Source organism: Mustela nivalis (assembly GCF_964662115.1).
Source record: "Mustela nivalis genome assembly, chromosome: 7".
NCBI lineage: Eukaryota > Metazoa > Chordata > Mammalia > Carnivora > Mustelidae > Mustela > Mustela nivalis.
The window spans coordinates 41,545,616-41,570,918 of record NC_139026.1 but is presented as its reverse complement, the minus strand read 5'-3'; the positions used below and the strand labels follow the sequence as shown (position 1 = coordinate 41,570,918).

Sequence of the window (25,303 nt, the reverse complement as noted above, 5' to 3'; positions counted from 1 at the left end):
GAGCACTCCTCAGGCAACAGATTAATACAGTGATCTGTTGGGGCGCCTGGGTGGCTCAGTGGGTTAAAGCCTCTGCCTTCAGCTCAGGTCATGATCTCAGGGTCCTGGGATCGAGCCCCGCATCAGGCTCTCTGCTCGGCAGGGAGCCTGCTTCTTCCCTCTCTCTCTGCCTGCCTCTCTGCCTACTTGTGATCTCTCTCTATCAAATAAATAAATAAAATATTAAAAAAAAAAAATACAGTGATCTGTTGATTAAAAAATCCTTAGAAACTACTTTATAGCAAATTATGTGTTTTTTTTATTTGAAGGAAATTGGTGCCAACACCACAAAAGGATATTATATAGAGTCCGGCAGGAGGGAAGTGTTCCCTGGGAGCAACCCTCCCAAGGGAGAACTGATGCCATACAAGGCCAAGTGGGAGGTCTGTCTTCTACTCTAGCCTCTTCCACTGCTCACTGTCCACCCATATTCACCCCCGCTGTCCTGGATGTATGTATGTATGTATTTATTTATTTATTTATTTTTTGCTGTCCTGTATTTAAATCAGATGGATTCGAGTCAGTCATTTTCAGGCACACTGATTACATACACAGAAACCTGTTACACACAGTATCCTGAATGCTTTTCAACCCATTGTTTCAACAGCATTTGTATTTTATATTTTGTATTTTATATTTTATATATTATATTTATATTATTTGTCTATGTCTAACTTGGGGGCAAAAATCCATGGTTTGCTATTAACTGAATTTCATGCTCTCTGCTGACAGGTAGAGAACTAATTATCTGAAAATCCTCTGCAGACTCCTCTAGTAACATACACAAACACACACACACCACACACACATACACTACACACACATATCCATCCATCTATCTATCTATCAGTGAGTTCATCTGGAGCAGAGAATTGTGTCTTACTCAAGTTTTTAACACAGACCTTATCAAAGTTCCTGGCAAGTAGGAAATGTTCAATAAATATTTGTTGAATAAATGAAATAATGAAATATTGAATAATCCTTATTCAATATTTATTTAATATGATTGAATGAATAAATGAAAGGGGAAGAAATGATAGACTAGAATCACATAATGGTGGTTTTTTGTTTCCTGAGTATTCTCAAGCACATGTACACACACACACAAACACATGTGTTCAAATATTCACTAATACCACAAGTACACACACACGCACACACACACAGACCATCACCACTACCATCCACACCCGATTTCCCAAGGATTGGCTCAGAAATAGCTACAGGGGGACACCTGGATGGCTCAGTTGGTTCAGCATCTGCCTTTCAACTCGGGTCGTGATCCTGCAGTCCTGGAATTGAGTCCCATATCGGGCTCCTTGCTCAATGGGAGTCTGCTTCTCCTTCTGCCTTCCCTGTTCTCTCTCTCTCTCTCTGGCAAATAAAATCTTTTTTAAAAAGGAGGGTGGGGGAAGGAGGGGAAGAAATAGCTACAAGGGACCACAGCTTCAGGTAAGTGGTGACAAAAACCACTAGTCCTTGTGGGTAAGTCCTTCAGAGGCAGCCAGAATTGGAATCCACCCGTCACTCCCTTTGCCGGTAGAAGCAGAGTAGGGCTCCTTCCCCCAACCCAACTGCTGCTCAAGACTCAGGCACAGACTTTGTGTTTTCATTGCACTTAAATTCCCTCCAGTACTGGAAGTCTTGCTAACCCTTACTTCTATCATCCTAAATTAAATATGATTACTGTCTCTCTTATCCTACCTCTGGTAATGAAGTCTCTAACAAGATGCTGTGAAAAAGCCACTGTTGTGGCATCCTTCACATTAAACCTAATGATGTCCCTCATCAATAACAAGAGCACGAGTAACCCGTGATGCGTTTTAAGGCTCTACTGGGCGCTAAGGCTTCACGGGCACGCTTCATTTATTCCTCCCAGCAGAGAGGGAGGCATTACTGCTACTACTGTTACTGCTACGACTGCTTTTATTCTTATTTTTCCTTTTTTCCAGATGAAAAACTGAGTAATAGAGGCATGTTATCACCCAGGATCACACAGTGGAGGAGCTGGGACTGGAATCCATGAACTCTAACAACAAAGTAAATGTTCTTACTACCGATATCCCAGTTATTTTGAATGTGCCATTCGTCTGGGAGACCAGAGTGAATACTGCAATGACCCTGGTTTGAATCCTGATGGCACTACTGAGTGTTTGGGGTGAGTTTCTTGACCTCTCTGTTTCCTCATCAGTAAAGTTCAGAGAACAAAACCTAATGTACAGTTTATTGTGGGGATCAAAAGAGGTCTGAGACAGGAAGCATCTTACTACCACAGTCTGGCACCATGGATCAATGACTGCTTCCTTCAAGTTTCCCAGCCCACTGTGTTAGCCCTCATCCAATGATGATATGTCGGTGGAAAATGTATTAAACCCTCGATGTGTATCCCAAGAAAAATAAATCCCCTCGACCTGTGAGACAGATTGAATGACTTAAAAACAGAAACAAATCTTTCTAGCACAGGGGAGGCACAGGGCAAACAGTCTTTACAGACACTTGCAGAAACGTGGGGGTGAGCTATGAGTTTACTCTGCACAGACACAGCCCTCCCTGCTGGTTACCCACACCCCACTGGGAGGTTTTATTTGACTGGGCGCCCCTGCACTTCTCAGAGTGGGCCCCTCAGCGGGAGAATCATCAAAGCCATTGACTCCTGCCAAACAAAATGTGTTGGCACGTGATGTATCACAAGCTAATGATTTTAGACTCTTTACAGACATGGGCTAAAACAGCAAAGGTTTCCTGTTTGCTTATTAAAGAGCCCAGAAATTTTGCAGGAGTGTAAGGTGGCATAGAAGAGTTTTATCTATACAGAAGCAGAGTCGAAAAAGATAATGTCAGATAGTAACATAGTTAAAACAGTTGATACCTAATACTTAGGTTTTGACTGATTGTTTACCTAAAAGTAAAGGGGTTGGGGGGGAGGGGTAAGTTTTTTTGTTTGTTTGTTTGTTTATCCTTTTACCTTTAAGTTTTGTGGGTTTTTTTAAGATTTTATTTATTTATTTGATAAGGACAGAGAGATAACAAGTAGACAAAGAGGCAGGCAGAGGGAAGGGGTGGGAGACAGGCTCCCTGCCAAGCAGAGAGCCCAATGCGGGGCTTGATCCCAGGACCTGAGATCATGACCTGAGCCGAAGGAAGAGGCTTAACCCACTGAGCCACCCAGGCGCTCCTACCTCTAAGTTTTTAACCTAGCCTGTACAGCCAACTGTCCCAATTCTTAACATCATACAGAAGTTTAGAAACAGGCTTAATGCTTGCTGAAATACAATATCATTTCTGGGTGCAAATAGAGATCACTTGTAAAATATGAGTGAATTTCAAGTAAACAAGTGCAAACAGAAATGTCAGTCTATTCAAGCCTCCTTTTTCTGGCTGAGATTCGTATTAACTAAACTGACATATAGCAGCACTCCACTGTATTAAGAGTCATGGCTTGAGGGGCGCCTGGGTGGCTCAGTGGGTTACGCCACTGTCTTCGGCTCAGGTCATGATCTCAGGGTCCTGGGATCGAGTCCCGCATCGGGCTCTCTGCTCGGTGGGGAGCCTGCTTCCTCCTCTCTCTCTCTCTGCCTGCCTCTGCCTACTTGTGATCTCTCTCTGTCAAATAAATAAATAAAATCTTTAATTAAAAAAAAAAAGAGTCATGACTTGAAAAAACAAGTTTTATAATACAAGGGTGATCACAAAATAGGTGTATTAATAATGTTTAATCCAATCTTCAGCATATGGTAAGCACTCACTGACCAGTCACTACTTTATAATATGTGTGGAAGTACTAAGAGAGTAATAACAATAGCAATATTTATCTCCTATATGCCAAGCACAAAAATATATTTATTTATAATTTCAAAATGAGGCCTGTCCATGGATCAGGAATTATCAGTCCCGTTGTGCAGATGAGAAAACAGGTCTGGTAAGCTTTCAAGTCTACTGAGTGATAGAGTGGCGTTTTGGCTCTTGGCGTATCTAATTCCCAAGTGCACATTTGTCTTGCTCTGTGAGGCCAGGGTGTGCTGAGCAGGATTAACTGGGACATCAGCAAGGTCATGTGCATCAAGACCATGAGCACCAGAAACCCACCTTGTGTGGACATCAAATGAGATCCAGTAACCTGACCATCTTGGCCTCCTCTTTCCCTTTCCTCGAGTCTCAGCCATCACTCTTCTTCCCAACGCCAGGATAATCTGGCTGAAACATGGAGCCCACTGGGGAAGTGCAGAGGTGGGGTTTAGACATGGCCGTGGGCAGCAGACATGCATGTTTGCTTGATTAAAGTCAGAGTGCCCTAGCGTACGGGGTGCTATGAGTTGGCAAAAGCCAGGGGGGCATTTTTTCTGTTTGCCGAGTAGCTGATGTTCACATGTCCAAATCGCTCTTCTTTGAAGCTCTTCTGCTGTGTTTACAGTTATGCCCTAGTCATTAGCCAACAGGGACTTGGGGAGTAGAGTGTTCTGGGAATACTTCCTGTCAGGTTTTTCCCAGCCTCTCTTTGGAATGCCTCTGCAATCCGCTTTGTATCTCTGGGGGTGGTCCAATGTGCCCAAAGGGATTCTGCCTTGTATTACTCAAAAGGATTCCCAGCACTCAAACGCAAAAATAGCTCAGGGCCTAATAAGATCTCATTGAATGTTTTTGTGTTTTTGCTTAAAAACACAAGTCTGGCCTGGTCTCTACAGGTTTAACCATAAAGAATGATTTTGCTACTTTATATGCCTAATTTGGAAACTGTGAAATGCGACAAGCTACCAGCAGTCCTCTAGCTGTGTGAGGAAGCCCTAAGCCTCCCAGAAAAAAAACCACAAATAGACTTGGTCTTGACAGTAGATGCCTCGTAGACTGGGGTTAATACTCCTGAGCAAATGCTGCCTTGATTTTCTGGAAGAGCGGCGGGGAGGTAAGAAAGATGAACTGATGATTGGGGACCACCCAGGAGGAAGGCATCTAAAGGCAGGTCCTATGTGGGGACCTCTGCCGATGGACACTTCTCAATATCACACACACTGGGGTCACAAATGACATCTGGCCTGAGCCAGGGAGGCCTTTCAAAGTTCCTCAGTGGATGATGGTGTAAACTGAAAGAGTCAGATTCAATTCCAAGATATCAAAAGGCCTTGTGGTCACTGGAGGGACAAACCCAAGACAACCATGACAGAGGACATGGCAGCAGTGAAGTTGATAATAGCTTTGACTAAACGGTCAACACCAAGAATCGAGCAGGCTGTCTAGACCTTCTAGGGAAAAAGGGGAGGACACAAAGGTGAGAGAGTGGGGGTCCTACCAAATAGCACTCTCGGCATTGCCCATGCATTATCTCCATGATCCGGGGGTCTGGGGACATTTGGATTTCTTAAGACCATAATACTAATGGAGACTGGTCCATCTCCTTTCCCCACTGCGCCACCCATGCTTACTCCCATCTGCGGGTTCCCATACGGCCTCATTCTTTTCTCTGCCATCAGTGATTCTGATCCTCTGCTGAACCCCATTTCCATCTACAGCTTCTTTCCTTCGCTGGTGATGTGCTACCATCACCATATACTTTGACGGCACATGCTCACCACTAGAGAAACTGGAGCTGCTCCTTTCCTGGGATCCTAGCCCTCTCAGGGCCCATGCACTCCATGAGAGAAGCCTCCTTCTAGAAGGTACCATGAGCATCCTCATGTTAAGAGGTCAGATGTGCACTGAGAACAGATAGTGTGGAAAGGAATGGGTAGGGGGAGGCACAGATCATGGGAAGGAGTCCAAAGGGAGGGTCCCCATCCATGCAGTAGGCAGACTGCCCAGATGTCAAGTGCAGGGGCCTTGGAGGGTTGAGGCTGGAGGCAGACCAAGGTCGGGGTGGAGTGGGGAGTACAGAAATGCAGCTCTTGGGAAAGCAGCTCACTGTTGGGCAACATCATCACATGCTGTAGAAGACACCGATGGAATCAGGTAAAAATGTGAGAGCTTCATTACACTTCCAGGCTATTCACCCTTAATTTTCTCTTTGTAAGGGTTAGAATTTGCTTCAGCACTCAAAATCTGTCCCCTTTCTGCTTCCTAGTAAAGTCTATCTTGCTGTTTACATGTCTATAATGTCCACATCATCCTAGCAAAATGTCTTCCAGACACTCACACTTCCTCCCAGTGGGAGATGAGGGGGCTCTCACCACAAGGAGGTGCCTCTTACACCTGAAGAGCCAACCTGGATTCCACAGCATTTCCTGAGCCTTTGTTCTGCACGCCGAGGGAAGCAGCTCTGCTCTGGGCCTCAGCAGAGACTCCAAAGGCCAATGAGACACGAAGCTGGGAGGTCAGCGTGTGCTCCTTCTGTGCTCCCACACTGAGCCTTGGCCCCATCGTGGCCAAGGGATGGTTCTGCCTTCACTTTCTGGGGCCCGGAGGATTCAGTCTGGATCCCCCCAAAATGATGACAGAGCTGGAAGAAACTGACATAAGGGGTTTCGTGGTGGTATCGTCCTGGCTGGAACACCACAGGGGTGGGATGCAGTCAGATGAGAGAGCCAGGCAAGGAGGGGCTCTAGGCTCAACTTGGCACAGCATCATTATGGTGATATTGCAAAGTCCCTCCAAATGCGTGTGGGGTTTTTTTTGTTTTTGTTTTTGTTTTTTCAAGGAAGAAGCAAGAGGGCCAGAAGGGGCCAAATTTGATAAATTATTTAAAAAAATCAAAATCAAGGGCTGGTGAAAACAGGATGAAGGCAGCGTGCTGAGTGGGCCAGGTCTTGAGTCCCCATCCCCCTGGCTTGATTTTAGCTCCTTTCCACTTGTGTTCTTTGTAGGTGCTCTCACCCCGCTGGCTGGACAGTCCTGTACCCAGCCTTCCCATTCACCATGATTTATGTGTATTCCTTGGATAAGGCCAGGGGCTCAGTCCTAGCAAGGTGGGAGGTAGGGTCTCTGGGACGACAAGATGTTCCCATTAATTCCCGAGGAATTCATCCTGTCATTGCAGTTGGGAGACAAGGCTTCCATTCCATTCCTTATAAAGGCATGTGTGTATTATTTTTTTTTAATAAATGCTCAATGAAACTAGTCTTTATGTTTTTTCCTCTTGATCCACAACCCCATCATTCCATAAATAAAATGATAACTTCAAAGCTCACAGACTGCTTAGCAGGGTGGTCTGGGAAGAGAATCTGCAGGCTGTGTGATGGCCTCTGACACCACACTCTTCTCTGGAAAGTCATCCTGGCCTCACAGCTGCTCTCTGCCGAAGCCCTCTCTCCCCAGGAAAAGGTAAACCCAGCTGGGCCTGGGCTGGAAGTTGGCCTCCCATTGTAGAAGAAACAGGGCCTCTGGAGTCTCCCAGATCTGTGTCATTGCCTTCTGATCTTGGGAACTTATTTAACTTCTGTAAGCTTCTATTTTCTTATCAGAAAAAGGGAGATAACACTACCTACCTAGTAGCACTGTTAAGATAAAGGACGTGTCATAAAGCAAATGCTAGAACAAAATAGTAACTATTATAATTACATCTTAGGTATTTCCTCAATCATTATTGTCTCTGGTTACATTATTGAAGGTACACACTGCTCACTGGAGTATTCCGGTCACAGAGGATTCAGCTCAACTAAATTTTCTGCCGAAATCAAATCTTTTAGAAGTACCCATTTTCAGTTCAGGCCAGCATGTAGGAAATAATTCTAGATCATGTTAGCATTTATTCCAGCTCTAAGGAATAATCAGGCACTTGGGTCACATACTGTCTTCCATCATTCTGGGCAGGAGTTTTCATTGTACAGCTGGGTTTCCATCAGATAGGAGTTAAAGGAAGTTGAGTTGAAGTGCTCGCTTCGGCAGCACATATACTAAAATTGGAAGTTGAGTTGAAGGCATATTGGGCTGTTGAAACAACAACAAAACAAAACCCTACAAAGTAAGCATGTCTTGTTGTAGATCCTTCTTTGCCCTCAAGGAAGGATGAGGGGAAAGCACAGAATAAAGACAGATGATCTTATAAGCTGACAGACATTTCAATGTCTGTGGCTCCAGTGGATCGAAACAAAGAGGTCATAAGATGGGGTCTTTTTAGCATACACCAGCAACAAACTCTTCTCAGTGTTTTAGAGACAGGCTTCCCAGCAGGGGGAGAGGTCTGTGGTGTTGTATCTAAACTTAGATAAACAGAAGAGATCATATATTGACCTCTGGGTAAAAGCTAGAAGTCCCTTCCTTTCCTGTCTCTCCCAATGCAGGTAGAGATGACATAAAATGTCTACCAATGTCTCTCTCTCTCTCTCAACTGGGTAAAAATAGATATAATGCATTAAGTACTAAAAAAGAAGTGATACATTGGGTTAATAACATATATTGATTGCATTTACTGATCATGTACTACAATACAAAGCCCTTCCACAAACATTATTTATTTTAATCTTCACGAGAGCTCTATGGAACAGGTTTCATTATTCCCAGTTTACAGGTAAGGAAACTGAAGTTCAAGAATATGAGGTGACTTATGCAAAGTCACACAGCTTAGGAGAGGCTGAGCCAGAAACAGAACCCAGGTCCTCCAAATTCAAAGCTTCTACTCTTTTCAAAGAAAGGCAGTTGAGTCTGGAAATTGATCATTGTAAAATATTATCATTGAAAGGGAGCCATCAAAGACGTATCTCTACACCAAGTCATTCACTTGGGGTCACACAGCTCATTAGCAGCAAAGCCAAATTTAGACACCAGAAGTCTTTGCACTACTCTGCTAACCCTTAAGGAAACTCCCTAAAGAATAAATCATCAATATATAATAAACACTAAGCATGTGCCTCTTGTTGAGCATGAATGAAAATCATTCATTTCTTTTTCTGTTTCCCTGATCAGGATCTTGTCATGGAACCCACAAATGTGGGTGGACATGAGGTCTCTAAAAGGGCTGGCTGCTGTAAGATCCCCAAGCACCACTGATGGAGACCCACCTTCAGTGCCCCAGGTTCCTCTGAGTACCTTAGAGCTTTCTTGTATCTCCCCCATGTCAATATGACCCTGACACAAAGGCATGAAAGTGGCTTCCTCTTTCTGTTTTAAAATTCTTTCTAGTTAAGGGGCGCCTGGGTGGCTCAGTGGGTTAAGCCGCTGCCTTCGGCTCAGGTCGTGATCTCAGGGTCCTGGGATCGAGTCCCGCATCAGGCTCTCTGCTCAGCAGGGAGCCTGCTTCCTCCTCTCTCTCTCTCTCTGCCTGCCTCTCTGCCTACTTGTGATCTCTCTCTGTCAAATAAATAAATAAATAATCTTTAAAAAAATAAAATAAAATAAAATTCTTTCTAGTTAAATTGTTTAACTGTAAAAACGAACAAATTTAGGGACACCTGGGTAGCTCAGTCGGTTAAGGGTCTGCCCTTGGCTCAGGTCATGATCCCAGGGTCCTGGAATCAAGCCCCTCATCAGGCCACCTACTCGGCAGGGAACTTGTATCTTCTTCTGCCTGCTGCTCCCCCTGCTTGTGCTCTCTCTCCTCTCTGACAAATAAATAAATTAAAATCTTAAAAAAAAAAAAAAAAAGAGGAACATTATTACAACCGTACCATATTTGAAAGGAACATGTAACACCTTAAGAGGAATTGTGACAAAATGTGAAAGACTGTACTTTGATGTTTCTAAGCATCCCCCCATGTCCCTAAGAGGTCTGCCTTGTATGTTCACCCCAATGCATGGGCATAGCTTGCAGTTAAACGCAAAGGCAATAGAGTTAGATGCTTAAATGACAATCCTGGTCCCACTATTTGCTGGCAAGTGTCAACTCCCAATTTTCAATTTCTCAACTGCAAACTAGAGGACAATTAAAAAAAAAAAAAAGAGAGATGGCTTAGACTGTTAGTTTTCTTCCCCCAAATCATTCTTGTCCCTCTTTTTTGCTGACAGAACCCTGATTTTAGTGGGGGTGGCAACATGCCTTGCTGAATGAATACATTTCTGGCCTTCCTAGCAACTTTGGATGGAAAATAAGACATAAGTGAAAGTCATCCTCAAGGAATTCCAAAATTTCTCTAAAAAAGAAATACTTACTGTGGAAAGCATTCCATTTGATCTGCTCCCAATTCCTCTTTCTTCTTATCTAGGACTCAGATAATGTGTCTGGTACTTCAGCCACCATCTTAGATCATGAGGATAGAAGCTGGGACCAGCTGGGCAGTGGAAGACAAAGAGAGAAGGAGCCTCTTTTTCTTTCTTTCTTTTTTTTTTTTAGAAGGAGGCTGTTTCCATGATGACGAAGAAGTCACTGTGCCAGTCCTAAACCATATACCTCTGGACTTCTTTTATATAAAGGACAAATATATCTCTATCTTACTATGCTTATTTGGAGCGGCTTGTTGAATGCCATCAAATCTAACGCTGATTGAAGTACCTACATCAAAGATCTCTATACTAAGCAAGTAAGATAATTCCTATAAAACGTGTAGTGTAGGGCCCGGCACTTAGTTACTACCCAATAAATGTTAGTTGCTGTTACTGCTATTACTAATACTCCATTAACTGTGGTTAGTGCTAGACCACTAATAGTATTATGTCTTATCTTCCCTGGGCTTCAGATGCAAGTTTCTTGAGAGCAAACTTCATAGTTTATTTGTTTGTATTCCCTGCAGGCCTGCCACTACACCCTGCACATAAATTTTTCTTAAAGGCATCTTCTACTTACAGAAAAATTAAGTTTAAAGTTTATTTTTTAGGTAAATTGGCTTTAGGCTTATCAATCATGGCTAACAAAACCTGGAGAAACAGTTCCAATTTTTGCATAGGTGTCCCTATTCCCTAATTCTGTGTTCAAGTAGGTGTCTTATTTACATGTGAATTAGCAACGGTTTTGTTATGGTGTGCTGTTAACAAAACATTAGCAAAAAAGGTGCAAAAAATCATGGCAAGTGTGCCCACCAGACCTCAGAAAGATCTGCCTGGGACCAGCAAACACTGTTACTATTATAGCTATTCCTTATTGAGCTCTTACTAGGAACCTGGCACTGGGAGAAGCACTTTCTGTACCTTGTCTGAATCAATAGCTGGTATCTGTCCTGTGGGAGACGCAGGTTTGCTTTCATCCCTTCCTGTCTAATGTCAGCTCTTCAAACTCAAGCCTAATTACAGAAACTGTTTCTTAAAAGATGAGCCTATAGAAAACTCACAGAAGTTCTCCCTTTATTCTGTATTTACTTCCCTTCTTTTCTCATTTAGAGGTGAAATAGTTTTCAAAAGAGAGAAAAAAATCTTAATTCTTCATTTCCCTTTTCCTCCAAAATAATCACTATTTTTTTAAAAATGGCATTCAGGGAGCCTGGGTGGCTCAGTCGGTTAAGCATCTGCCTTCAACTCAGGTCATGATCCCGGGGTCCTGAAATCGAGTCCTGGATCCAGCTCCCTGCCTAGCAGGGAGTCTACTGCCCCTTCTGCCCCTCCCCCTGCTGGTGCTCCCTCTCTCTCAAAAATAAATAAATAAAAATTTTTGTAAAAGTTTAAAAAAATGATGTTCATAATCCCTTCTTAGAAACAAATCAAACTCTTAGAGGTTCATAGGCACTTTACCTCCTGAGAAAATGGGAAATGTTCATTGGTATTTGTGGAAAGGATGAATTGAGGACGTCTTTAGAAAAATACATTCTTTGGCCCTCCATTCTCTTGCAAGACCTCTTCAGCCCCCAGGCCTGCTTGCATCCACCCTTACAACTCACACCTGATTCTTTCCATATTTCTATTCATACACATTCTCTGTCTCTTGTCCCTGCTCTGCACATTAATCTCTATGCAATAACTTCGAAGTAAGAATATTGACTTTCTATGTCCAGTTGCATGCATACAAATAAGAGAATCCCCTGACTATTACACCGACATCATCATGACTTTGTTTAGGGGTACCGCGGGCCAGCTAATCCTACAAAAACTGCTCTGTGGATCCATGTTACACAGTCACTCAGTTCAACTGGATCTTGCTTTTTATGAGCCACATTGAAATCAAAGTGTTTTCCCAGGCTCTTGAAGTGCCCGGGTCAAGAATGCTGACAATCTGCTGTCCGAGAGAGGCTGTCAGCATCCTTCCTATCAAGCCCTTCCAGTCATCACTTGCAGAAGGACAAGCAGGCAGCCCGCTGCCTTGTGACAAGCGCTGTGACTCCAGGAGGGAGCCAAGGGCTATGAATGAAGCCCTGTAAAAGGTCACTTTATGTAAGAGGAAATAATGGCATCACCCAGGGCTCATACATAATTTTTGAATCAAAAACCTGTTTACTGGCTGCTGGAATACATGTACTTGTTAAAGATTTCTCTGGTTCTTTCTCCCCTCTCCTCTCATTAAAAGGTAAGACTTCTGAAATCTCTGAGTCATTGAGTTGGGACATTTAAAGTTCTAGTTAGGTCATGAACTGTTATTTATGATTGAATTTGCAGCCATGTGGATTACACTTACCTAGTTCCCTAAAAGGGCAGCAACAAGTTTTCCCATCCCCCTATCAGGACTTCATGGATGCCCACGGATCCATCACCTTCCACAGACTTTTTTCAGAGACTATTTCTCCTGACACCTACACAGGCTAGAAAAGCCAGTCAGTGACCTCCTCAAGTAACTCTATGGACATTCAAATCACTTCAACTTTCTCAGCTTCAGAGGTGATTTCAAGACCTCAAGGGTGGCTAGTAACACTAGAAACATTCCCTGAATAGCTTAGAAGTTATATGATAAGGCAAATTCCCAACAGCTTTCTAACCCAATTCCTAAATAAATGATTTTCAATAAATTAAAAAAAAAATATGTGAATATATATATATATATATATATCCAGTCACTGTATTTTATTTTATTTTTTTTATTTTTATTATTTTTTTAAAAGATTTTATTTATTGATTTGACAGAGATCACAGGCAGGCAGAGAGGCAGGCAGAGAGAGAGGGCGAAGCAGGCTCCCCGCCGAGCAGAGAGCCCGATGCGGGGCTCGATCCCAGAACCCCGAGACCATGACCCGAGCTGAAGGCAGAGGCTTTAACCCACTGAGCCACCCAGGCGCCCCCAGTCACTGTATTTTTAAAATATGTCCTTTGCAAATTATGTATCTGCTTTCTTTGGTGAATTTTTCTCTTGCTTAAGGTTTCTGTTAACCCACACACAATGGATTATATTTGAAAGGTCTAAGTCACAAGTCACTTTTTAAACTTCTGGAATTGAATTAAAGTAAATGGTTTATTTTCAATGTCTATGAACTCCTTAAGATGGTTTATGTAATTGAAATAAAAATACACACTTCTTGGGGGAAAATGTGCAACGGTTGAATTCTTCAAGGGATTATCTGCAAAAACAGCAATGCCTTGAGTTCATGTAAATTATCTTCCATACCTCACGAAGTAGTGATACCATGGGAAAAGCACTAATTAAGAATCGGGAAAGCTGGAATCAGGTCCTAATCTGGTCATTAGGTCCTAATCTGGCTGTGTGACCGTGGGCAGGTCATTGCACCCTGCCTCCCTGACCCACCCTTAGCTCCAGGAAGTCTGAAGGGGACTTTGTCTAAACGCCTAAAATTCCGTTTTCAGCTTTGGTCGCAAACTCACCACTTATGCAAGAAGAAAGGTGATACTGACTAGAAGGCAAATACCAAGAAGGGTCCACTAGCTATTGAGAAAGTCACGCAGCTTAGATCTTCCAGTAGCTACCTGGCACTTTTTATAGGCGTTGTGGATTTAATTAGGCATCAGAAATTTAATTAGAACTTCTGGCAGTAACTGCAATTATTGAATAGGGTGCCTGTGCATTGTGGAAGGATCAGATTCAGTCTCACACCTGCAAACACAACTCATAGACTCACATCTACTTTAAGAGTCTGCTTCGTAGTCAGGGACTAAGGATAAAGTTACTGATTTATTGTCCCGCCAAGATCTAGCCATTCCCTCCAGTGGTGGTGTTGAAACAAGACAACAGGAAATGGCAGAGGGCCCTGGCACCACCACAGACCAGGGCTTTGTCATAGGAGTTTAGGCAGGGTGGGGCTAACCCTCAAAGCAGGATGCTCAAGGTGGGAGGGAGGCAGCTCTGCCCAGCGCTGTTCCAAACCCTTCAGATGTCACGTTCTGCAACGAAAAACTGAGCAACCCGCCGTCATTAGCCATGAAAGTTATTAGCAGGAAAAGTGAATGCGTGCTCACACACACACACACACACACACACATTGGGATCATTAAAGTGTGTGTTCACAAACTGCAGCCAAGTTTTGTAGAAATGGGCATTTCGTCAACAGTGAAAAACCAGAAAGAGAATATGCCTAAAATTATTACAAGTTTGGCTTCTTTGACTGTGATTAGTCACAAAGCCGCTCTGCGCTTTCAAGGTGATGAGTCAGCCCTGACAGGGTTAGCTGCACTACTTGGTAAATTTGCTCCAGCAGAGTTCAAAATCATTGCAAAATAACTGACCTGTGTGAACTGTCAGCGTTGGGAGAGAGCCAGCGGAGGACAATGACATAATTAAAACGTTGAGACTCCTCGAGAGTCATTTCCTGTTTCTTTCTGTACAACGGTGGAATACTCATTCATCGGGACGTCTGGTCTCACAGGATGGCAGTACGTGTTTGCTCGCTCCATTATAAATGACTCTGGCAGGGTTTGAGAGTACGCAAGAAAACCACATGGACGATGTTTTCAAGTCTTCATTTCCGGAGTCTACCTAAATATCAAATGCTTCAGGTGAATGCCTGGCTAGGAATAAGCCACGCCCACATCCAGCCTATCTCAGAGTGGTTAATGGTGATCTATCAGGTCACAAAGTGGTCAGCTCTGTCCTCAGGTGCTAACAATCTCTTCAAATTAAAGTCAGATGCCAAACAACCCTCAGACCAAGGGTTACAAGGCCTACATCCAAAATCCACCCACATCTTCCTCTAAATCTCCAAAGTCCTCTGGTCCCCAACCTGTGCCATCTTTGATAACCAGACTTACTTTGAAGGCAATCAAGGCTGGTGCTCTAAAACACTCACAGCATGATAATTACTTGCCTTTCTGTGCAGTGAGAGTTTCCAACAAGGTCTTTGAAAAAAAGCAAATCAAGTGAGAACACCTTGTTCAATAATAGCTTCAAATGGCCGGTGAGTTCATTCTTCAGGTTTTTCTCAGTTAGTAATTCTGGACAGTTGTAATATTACAGTCACATGATTCTTTCCACTTTAATATAAATATAAATATAAATTTGACTTAAATTCTATTAAAAAGAAAAACCACCAGAATTACCTGATGCTATTTTTTTAGTTGCAATAACCTTCTAGTTCTTAAATCCAGATTATTTGGATTGGAATACACATGTTTATTACATACACATATGATATCTATAGGTATAATAGATATATAGCTATAATATCTAATCCCTCTTAAAATAGTATCCAGATACTAACAATGTTTTTGTTCCCATAGTGCTTTGCTATGAGTAAAGAAATTAAGTGGTAGCTCTGGGACTTGAACTCATGGAGATTTCACTGCCACCTCACAGTGTGTCCATAATATCTCCTCAAGAGCAGGACTACCCTTCCTACTTACAATGAGGACACTATGGCTCAGAGACATTAAATGAGCTGCCTAATGTCACAAGACTAAGCAGAGTCAGAACTAGAATCTAAGTCCCTACTCTTTTCAATAAGAGGAATCCATGAAGATATTTATTGAAGCAGTATTGACAATAGCATAAAAACAGAAACTCACTGGATGACAATAGGAAAAGCAATGAAATATCAAAACAGTGGGATATGATGTTGCCATATGACTTTAAATAATAGTAATTAGGATGGTAGCTACCACATAGTGAATGGGTACTTTGTGACAGGAACAGCTACAGCCCTTTATGTTAACTACCTAGTTTTGAGTTCACAACTCCATGAGACATAGCACTGTCTGCATTTTACACATGAAAACTGCAATTAAAATACCACTATCCAAGGGAACCCAGCTAACAAGAACAAGATTACCCGGCTCTAAAGCATTGTTTCTCAACTTTGGCACCATTGACATTTTGGGCTGCGTAATTGTTTGTTGTGAAGGTCTGTCTGTCCTGAACAATGTAGGATATCGATGCCTGACCTCCACCACCAGTTGTGAAAACCAAACGTGTCCCCAAACATTGCCAAATGTCTCCTGGGGAGCAAAATTGCTCCAAGTGGAGCGCTTCTAGTCCAAAGCATAGGCTTAACCATTATACCATACACTGTGTCCAAGACCGGCAGCCTTCCTACAGAAACATGGTGGTAGAAATAAATATTTACAAATATTGTATGTGTGTACATAGAGATGTATAAATATGTATATTCATACATTCTTTCTATATAGGTGTTCACACACAGACATAGTCATAGAGAGGATTCCATGAGAAATATATTCTGAGACTCTCAGATTTGATTGCAGGAGGTTTGGGTGGGAAGACAGGAGAGATCAGGGTTCCTGGGAACCTTACCTGTAAGGGAACAAGGGAAACAAGATTGGTCAGAGGGGGAGCTGAACTGCAGTGCAAATTCACTATTGAAACAGGATTCAAAAATTCTATAGGGAGCTCTGGGAGCTGGGATGCCCCTTACACGTGTCCTGATTGACACACAGGGCCTGGTCTTTATCCACTCTCCACAGATCAACCACTGGACATGGGCTATCCCCAAGGAGGGGTACATCCTCCTGCAAGGGGCCTCTCCCTGAGACAAGGCTGAGGACAATTCTGGAGAAAGGCTCTCTGCAAGCACAACAGTCACCAACACTCCCACACCTGGGGACCAAATGTCTTCTGCCCTGAAGTGGCCATCTGGGTGCTTGCCTCTGCAGATACTTATAAGAGTATTTTTATTGTTTAATTGTAACTTGCTTAAAATGAATAAGAATGTGGATCAAGATTGGAAAGTAATAAGCAAATGAAAATAGGAGTACTATGAATAGTGATTGTTTTTCTAAGTTAAATACAGGGATGTTGCCATCATACTGGTCTTACCATTTAAGGAAGTGCTGAGATCTCAGAAAATACAATTCATAGCTTTAAAATGCCACATAGCACATATTCGTACAGCTATAATGATTCCCAAACCAGTTTATCTGCTGTATGCAGGGAGCTTCTAAGCACTTTGATGTGCATTAAGTTATTAAACCTTCTCAAGAACCCTAAGGTAGGAATTTTTATTAATCCTTTAACAGAGAAGGAAATTGAGTTTCCAAAAGGTTAAGACAGGCAAGATCTACATATCAGGTAGATGATAGAACTTGGACTTGAAGCCACGTAGTAGAGCTCTGAAGTCCTTCCAAACCAGCTTTACCACGTTTTCACACGGTACTCCTGACATCCCCGTGTAATGGTAGTAATTTGTCTCCTTCTCTTTCATTTCTTCTTTAAAACACAAAGAAATGGCAGAGTAGTAAGGCTATCACTGTAAGACTGTGCTAAAGGATAAAAAAAAAAAATCGCCTTCAAATTCCCCATTTCAAAGTCTTTTGAGATGTAATGTCTTTTAGATACCAGTGGAGATTTTAAGAGTAAAGTTACATTATTTTCCTTCAAAGAATCAAGTCTCCTGCTCTCACCCTGAAACAGGAAGCTTTATAGGTAACCTGTTTGAAGGATGATTCTCTCAGAGTCAAGGCTTTACGCTCTCAAGAGACTGAGGACTCGAATCTGTCAGGAACTCCGAGGGAACGGCCTTCAAGGTCATCAAGCTAGGGGCCATTTCTCATCCTCTGGGGTGCTATGGAAAATTCAGCTTAAATTCATTAGCATTCTGAAAACTAATTATTTCATCAAAAGATCTTAATGAATTTTTATATTCTTTATTAAAAATTCCCAAGTAGGGGCACCTGGGTGGCTTGGGTTAAGTCCCTGATTCTTGATTTCGGCTCAGGTTGTGATCTTAGGGTTGTGAGATCAAGCCCCACATAGGGTTCCATGTTCAGCTCGGTGTCTGCTTGAGATTCTCTCCCTCTGCCCCTTCCCTGCAAACACTCTCCCGCTAAAATAAATAAATAAATGTCTTTAAAAAGTTCCCAATCTCAAAAATGGCCCTTTTCTTTCCAGAATGGCCATGGCCTTTGTAACAACCAAGCCCTTTAGAACCTTCCTGCCACTGGAACATATATTGTACATGCTACATGAACAAGGCCTCCAAAAGGGCACAGGTTGATCAACACAATGGATACTTTATTTGAAATGGAATGCATTTTGAAAATATGAAAAATAAATCACATCTCTCCAAAATCATTTGAGACATATTTACACAAATTATGACCACACTATTAAGTTCACAAATACGACATTTTCTAAAGCATTTAGTACCTGGTGATGCTTGGTTTTCAGAAGTCAACATCTGCATATTCTAAAACTAAGCAGAAGACTGATGGTACAATGTAGCGGATGATAGTTTTATCTTTCTTCTCAAAATAAATATAGTGATCCAGAAGGACCACCTATTATTAAACCTTCCCCAAGGCCTAACTGATCACTGGCTTTTATGCTTTTATGCAGATGCTTCCAGAGTCCTTCTGCTACCATCACTGGACCATCGTACCCTGTTAGGAAAACCCTGTTGGATTCTATCCTCCATTCAGCAAATGTCCTGCCAACAAAGTCACAGACCCCTCTGTCATCCAATCTTCTGTAAATCTAGATTAGCTGTTCAACACTGCAGATCAAAAAGTCACCCTTTGAATTATGTCAAGAATTTAGAAAACAGATCTTTAAAACCCATTCAACAGAATTCCACAATTAATACATCTTAGGTTGCTTTAGGTAAACATGTATTATTTCTCTTGAAAGAATTGCTGATATACTCCATATCAAGCTCTATTAATTCCCAAGTTTAAATTTTAGGCAGCAGCTGAGGGCAGTTTATTGGTAAAGCAAAAGCAAATTAGCTTGACATTTACAAGAGAAGGAGGAATGCTCCCAGGCCCCTTTTCTCCTACAAAGCTCTGAGCTCCATGGGATTGTTCTGGTCTCACTCAAGTCTCAGAGCCTCTTCTCAGCCTGCCACTAACCAAGACACTGCAAACAACTGGAGCCCAACAAAAACCACATTACCTTCCCTAGGGATAGAAAACAAGCAATGTCTTGAACTCACACACTGGCAACAAACTCATGTAATATCAGATTTTAAGTGAGGGGTCTTTAAGAGAAACCGAGTATTGATGTATGAGAGCAGGAAAGAGTTAAAGGAGACCGCCAGACTTCCTCTCCGTAGGGAGCTCCTTTAAGCAATGAGTTGCTTTTTGGTTTTTGTTTTTAACCTCCATCAGAAAAAACATGTGAAATAAAATTATAAAGTCAGGTTGGTTTTCTACATGAGAGAATCCCAGCTTCCTCTATGACAGAAATGCTCACTTTGAAAGGGCCCTTTATACTCACTTACTCTCTGACCTCAGCCCTCCCTTAGGGCACACGCAGATCTGTGTGCATTTCTGCTAAGTCTGTCTAAGGAGCTCCGTCACAAGGCTTAGCCTGCCCCGTAGTACTTGTTTTTGGGAACGACATAAAAGCCAGTGAAGGAAGCACTGTGTGACACAAGAGAAACCACCTCCTGGATACCGGAAGCTACATATTTTTTTCCTTCTTTCATTCATTTGTTTCAACAAATAGTGATTGAGCTCACTGTGTCCAAGGCTCGGTGTCAACACAAGTTCAAGAACAAAAGTTCAGTTTCCAGATGGGAACATTCCTTTTCATGTCCTTTTCCACCTCTTTGCATTGTGTTTATTTAAGGGGTACATTTTCTATTGGACCTGCCCTTTCCTTTTTTTCCTTTTCTTGGATTGAAAGATTTGTTTTTACCTTTGTCCATGAAAGTAATTTTTTAGGCCTCAAAATACCGTAGGTAGTTGGTATCATTTTCTTACAGAAAATGGTAGAATTAAGTGATTTAATTCATAATGATTCATTTAAATCATTAAGTGATTTGCTTTTATATTTTGTTTTGTTGAGTTTTAGTAAGCATGCTTTTTTCGTTGTTGTTCTGGGGAAAAAAAAAAAAAGATTCGGCCATAATCATTTCAAAGTGTGAAACAACAAAAAACATCCTATTCCTCTCCTTTCTAATTTCCGAGGTTTCACAGGGAAATAAATGCTAAGAGGAGTTCAGACTAGAGAGCCACTAAGAGGGCCAAATCAATCACAAATCACAGCTGACCAAGGAATATGGGCTGTGGAAAGACAAGATAAGGAACCATGATTCTGGTGGCCCCATTAACCACCACAGTCATGGGGGGCAAGAGGGCACAGAAAAAAAATTCCAGTAGCCACGAGGGAACCTGGGCATATTTTTTTCAACAACACTACCTACCCTATGTCAGCTAACAACATACAAATGCCTTTTAAAAGCCCACATGAATCTTAATTTTTAAAATATTTGGTATGGATTTTACTTTTTTTTTTTAATAGCGCAAAAACATGGAAGAAAAAACTATGGTTTAATTGGAAGTTATATGATCTGCATATATTAAAACAACAGTACAATGAGCATTGTCTAAGAAGCACATCTGTGGTTCCAGAGAAGCCAAACCACACTTGACTTAAGAACTCTTCAGGTTTGCTGTAGGAACTGCCCATCATATATATCCATATATGTGTGTGTGTTTCTAACATTTGTAGCATATTTTCATAACTGTGGCTTAACCACTGGAAGTGGGAGTCTATTAAGTTTTGCTTGTCATTTGCCTCAGTTTTCTTTTTCCCCCACAACTTTTCAGAGTAGAATTGTGATCTCAAAATTTCATCATTTAAATATTGCACTAAAAAGTAATTTGATCTAAACTCTTTTAGGTGGAAGAATAAAGACATCTCTAGCATGAAATTCTATTTTTGTTTCTGTACTACCTAACTTAGCTGACCATTCCAATTTGGATGCTGGAAAAATACTGATCAAGACGTTGTTGAAAAGATAATGGAAAACAGAGATCGTCAGGAAAGCCATGCAGATAGGAAGTGATTTTCAGCCCCAAGAGGATTTGGTATCAACTATGTCTCTTTTTAAGCTTAAGTAGCATCTGCCCTTGTGGATTTTGACCATCCTTTTGATTGGACACAGAAGAGGGTTTGTTCCACCTTTAAAAGCACATCCTTCCCCCTCCACCCCACTCCTCAGACTCCTGAACTGCTAAAACAAGACTGGGTTGTTTTCTCACTGAAAATCCAGTGTTTATCCAGCCCTTCCTTTTTCAATTTGAGTTTAGTTAACCTAACTACAAAACACAGAACCCTCAAATTTCTCAAAGAGCAATAAAAAGCAAAACAGTTGGTTTCTCTAATCAACAATATTTTCAGTATGAATACAAAAAAAAAATTATGACTCCTCGTCCTCCGAAATATTTACAAACTATATATTAAAGTATGAGGTTCTAGAGTATATTTCTAGAATGCAGTAAAAGGGTCAGAAAATGTGGTTCAAGTAGACTGTGCAAAGCTCTTGGAGAAGGTAATCTCTAGTGTGGATAAGAGCACAAATGTTCTCAAAACAAGCTGAATGGGTTCTCTTTTTCCCCCACTGTGTTTTTTGAAAAGCCTAATGCATTCATATTCAGAAATCACAGGCATCTCCTTATTAGTCCCTTCAAACAGATGATATAAGCAAGGCTTTTCCCGCATTACACCAGCCCTACCATATATATATTCATGATATGCTCATCTTGCCATCAGTTGGGTTACGTATTAAATATTTGGGATTAGATGTCATTACTATGAACTTCCTTTTAGAAAAGCAATTAGATTTTCGTAGTTATATAACTCTGAACATTAAGTTTTTTAAAACTTCTATTCTACAGAAAATATATGCCTAAGGAAAAAAAAAATCTCAAAAAAAAAAAAAAAAGTAACATCACAGAGTTTAATTTGAACCACCTGGCATAACAATGAAAGTGTCAGACCTTCTGAAAATACCCTAGGAATAATGAATGAATTCTTAATGTTTTCCCCTCCACCGCCCTTCTACATGCTTTTCTTTTCCAAGATTAGAATTTACTAGGGAATAAGTTTTTAAAAATAAACTTTCTTTTTTGGAAAATGGCCTACATTCAGAAATGTCTTAAAACAAGCATTTAAAAAAACTAATAAATAATCATAAATCAAAATACATTAAAATAAAATTACAGTACATCATTGCTCCTAGAAGGTCCACCATACTGGAAGATCCTTTCAAAGGTTCATAAATAAAGCCTTCTGGACTGAAGCCGTTTCCTGCATCGTGATGAAGGGTATGCAGAAAACTAAGAGGAGAGGAATCTCAAGTTATCAGCAGGGTGATGTCCAAACTACTTGATCTGGCGCGGGGCGGGGAGACTTTTGTTTTCTCTATTCAAGTGAAGACAATAGAAAGGTGCTCGTCCCACTTCCTCAAGTCCTCAAAACCTGGAAAGAAATGACAGGCAATTAAGTCATTGGCTCAGAATCCTCCAAAACCCAGCTCTCTTCGGGCCAGTCCGGCGGACAAAGCGAGCTCAGAAAAGACACCGGGGTCGTTCCCTCGAGTGTCCAGACACACTCGAGCGGCGCCGGTGACACTGACAGAGCCAGTGGCGTCGCTGGGAAGTGCACAACTGGACCCAACCAGGGTGGGCGGGAGACGGTCCGAGAGGCCTCTCAGCCTAACCCGAGTTCCCCCATCCTCCACTCTATGCCCGGCCTCTCCTAACTCCAGCTTGCTACCCTTCTTTCGACATCTCCAGAAACTTGTAATAACTTCTCATTTTCCCCTCCAAGCACCACATCCGTGAATTAGGCTTCCTACTCCTCCTCCTTTCCGCGAGATCTACTCCTGAGACCTTCTCCTGGGAAAAGCCCTTAGTAGCCCGAGTTGCCGGGACCTTACCTTGTCTGGCCCGGGTGCTGCCCCCTTCAGGCAGAGTTGGAGGTGCTGCGGAGAAGCCGGTGGCCGTGCGGCTGCGAGAGCGGCGGTTGATGCGAGTGCGGTAGTTGTTGTGGGTGCGGGTGCGCGTGTGGGTGCGGATGCGGATGCGGACACGGGTGGAGCTGCTGAGGCTGGGGCTGAGGCTGGGGCTGACGCTGGGGCTGAGGCTGAGGCTGGGGCTGGGGCTGGGGCTGGGGCTTGGGATGGGGCTGCGGCTGAGACTGTGACTGGGGCTGAGGCTGGGGTTGGGGTTGAAGCTGCGGCTGCGGGGGCTGCTGCTGAACCAGGTGCTGCTGCTTCTGCCGCGTGGACTTGACCGCCAGGATAGCCTGACGGTTCTTGTACTGCACCATCTGCAGCGTGATCTCGGCGTTCCAGCCCTGGTCCTGCGGGCACCGAAAGTCGATCTCCTTGCCCTCGGCCATCACCACAGTGAAGTACATATACTTGCCCTTGCGCTCCACGCAGTCCACGGTCTTCATGTTGGAAAAGTGCAATTCCTTGAGCTTGACTGGCGGCTCGAGGCTGGCCACGGACGGCCCTCCCGATTGGGACGGTTCGGCCGGCCCCTGCCCAGGCTGTTGCTGCTGCTGCTGGTGTTGCAGCTGCTTGGGCGGGATAAGCAGCAGCCCCTCCTCGGTGAGGATGCAGCACTTTTTCTTCCAGAGCTGCAGCAACCCGTCGCTGCGCTTCTCCAACACACCCTCCTTCAGCGCTTTGCAGCCACTGCTCTCCAACATCCTCCCGGCATAGGGAGGAGCGCCGCTCGGCTCGGCCTCTCCACTTCCAGCCGCCCGAGCCGGGGGCAGCAGCAGCAGCCGCGCGCCGTCCTCGCCCCAGCGGCTCCCGCGGCCGCCCGCCCGGAGCGCGCAGAGGAGGCTAACACGCAGGAAGCAGAGCGGCGGCAGCGGAGGCGGCGGCTCTGGGTCCCGGCAAGCCGGCAGCCGCGTCCTGATGCGCCACAAGGTCCCGGAGCTGCGAACCTCCGGGCCTCTGCCGTCCTCTTGCGAGCGCTCACCGAAGGGCACTGGCCGGGCCCCCTCACGGCGCTTTTGAATGGGCCACCCCCCCCACCCCCGAGTGACACCCAGCGGAAAAGGCGGCTCTTGGCGCCCGCACCGCGGGGGAAAGCCCAGCTCGGAAAGGCGCTCTGCCGCCGGCGCACGCCTCATTAACTTGGGGCCTTTCCAAAGCCCGGCGCGTCCACGCCCCCCCGCATCCCTTGCTCCGCCTCTCGCCGCCCACTCGCTTCCGCGCTCCTTCCAGGCGCTGGCTGCAGGGATCCGAGCCCCGGAAACTCCTCTCTGCCTGGGGCGACAACCGAGGGCGCCCCAGCTGCCCGGCGACAAATGCCGACGTCCAGAGGGCGCCTAGAGGCCATCCTGTCGTCCCGCCTGTCCCCGGCCGGTGGGGCTCTCTAACTGCTTCAGAAGACGAGGACGGGGGACAGCCAGGAAGTACCTGGAAAGCCAAGCTATCTCGCTGCCCTCGGGAAGCAGCCCCGGGGATTCGCGATGAGCTCCGAGACCCTATGTAAACATCCCAGGGCACAAAGGCCAAGAGGATACGGGGTCTTTACACTCAGGTTTGCTTCCAGGCATTAGCTCTTCTTGGAGCGGAGAGCGATTGTTAAATCAGGGCAATAGGGCTACCGTCTGTCCCATCTGAAAGGGCTAGCAGAGAAGGGTGACCCATCCGCACAGACTGCAACAGCAAATCAATTGCACTTACAGACCCCAGGAATGTCCAGTGAGACACCTCACATTTTAAGGAACAGCTTAGTTCTCCTAACAGCCGACTGGGCTCCTCGGGTCTCTCTCTCTTTGGAAGCCCCTAACGGGCCAGATCAGTTTTGTAATCTCTTGCGTCTGTGACCCGGGGAAGGTAATCTGTACTCGCCCCTAGCTCCCTCCTGCTACTCTCGCATCTTAAAAAAAAAAAAATCTGTATTCTAGCAAACAAGAGGGAATAAAGAGCACTAATCGAAACCAAACCTGTTGGTGGGGAAATTCATCCATTAAGTAGAGAGACCCCCGAGGGTGTACCGACCCTGAGGATATGAAGAAACACACTAAGAAATAAATCAGAGCTGGCCAAAGAAGACAGACTGCTTCTTGTGCCCAAGAAAGGAGGGAGGACTTCCTATGGCTGAAACAAAGAATTCAAGTGAAGAAATGTGCGATGAGGTAGGGGAGCAAGAGTCATATCCTATGTGTCATGCTGAAAAATTCAAGGTAACCGAAAACACAGGAGAACTTTTAAACATGTCAGTCAGTGTAAGACATGTCAGTATAAGAAACATCTTAGCAAATAATCCAATTCCAGCACAGTCCTGAGTCCGCCTGAAATTGCACTTGGCAGATTCTCAGAGCCTTCAATTCTTAATGGATTAGCAGTCTTTTATGGAGAAAGGCAACTATTAAAATCTTATAAAAATTTCTAGT

The 25,303-nt window shown here is 43.7% G+C and overlaps 1 protein-coding gene and 1 long non-coding RNA gene across 3 annotated transcripts; both read right to left on the bottom strand.

The window, feature by feature from the left end:
* Positions 1-3,859: 3,859 nt before the first annotated feature.
* On the bottom strand, positions 3,860-14,792 carry LOC309869407. Of its 2 annotated transcripts, none has more exons than XR_014314169.1 (3): positions 14,431-14,792; positions 10,051-10,169; positions 3,860-7,842 (listed from the first exon to the last, which is right to left on the bottom strand). It is a non-coding gene; the product is annotated as an uncharacterized lncRNA (long non-coding RNA). The 2 variants fall into 2 exon arrangements; XR_014314170.1 differs by lacking the exon at positions 3,860-7,842 and adding an exon at positions 7,879-7,893 and having other exon boundaries at positions 14,431-14,733.
* A 3,353-nt stretch (positions 14,793-18,145) lies between these two features.
* PHLDA1 (pleckstrin homology like domain family A member 1) lies at positions 18,146-25,186 on the bottom strand. The gene is made up of 2 exons (XM_082740482.1): positions 22,821-25,186; positions 18,146-22,360 (listed from the first exon to the last, which is right to left on the bottom strand). The coding sequence occupies exon 1, from the start codon at positions 24,029-24,031 to the stop codon at positions 22,847-22,849; it is 1,185 nt and encodes a 394-aa protein (XP_082596608.1). The 5' UTR covers positions 24,032-25,186; the 3' UTR covers positions 18,146-22,360; positions 22,821-22,846.
* Between the last annotated feature and the right edge of the window lie 117 nt (positions 25,187-25,303).

Coding starts and splice junctions, on each gene's coding strand:
- PHLDA1 (XM_082740482.1), bottom strand. CDS start 24,031: ATGAGGCGTGCGCCGGCGGCAGAGCGCCTTTCCGAGCTGGGCTTTCCC.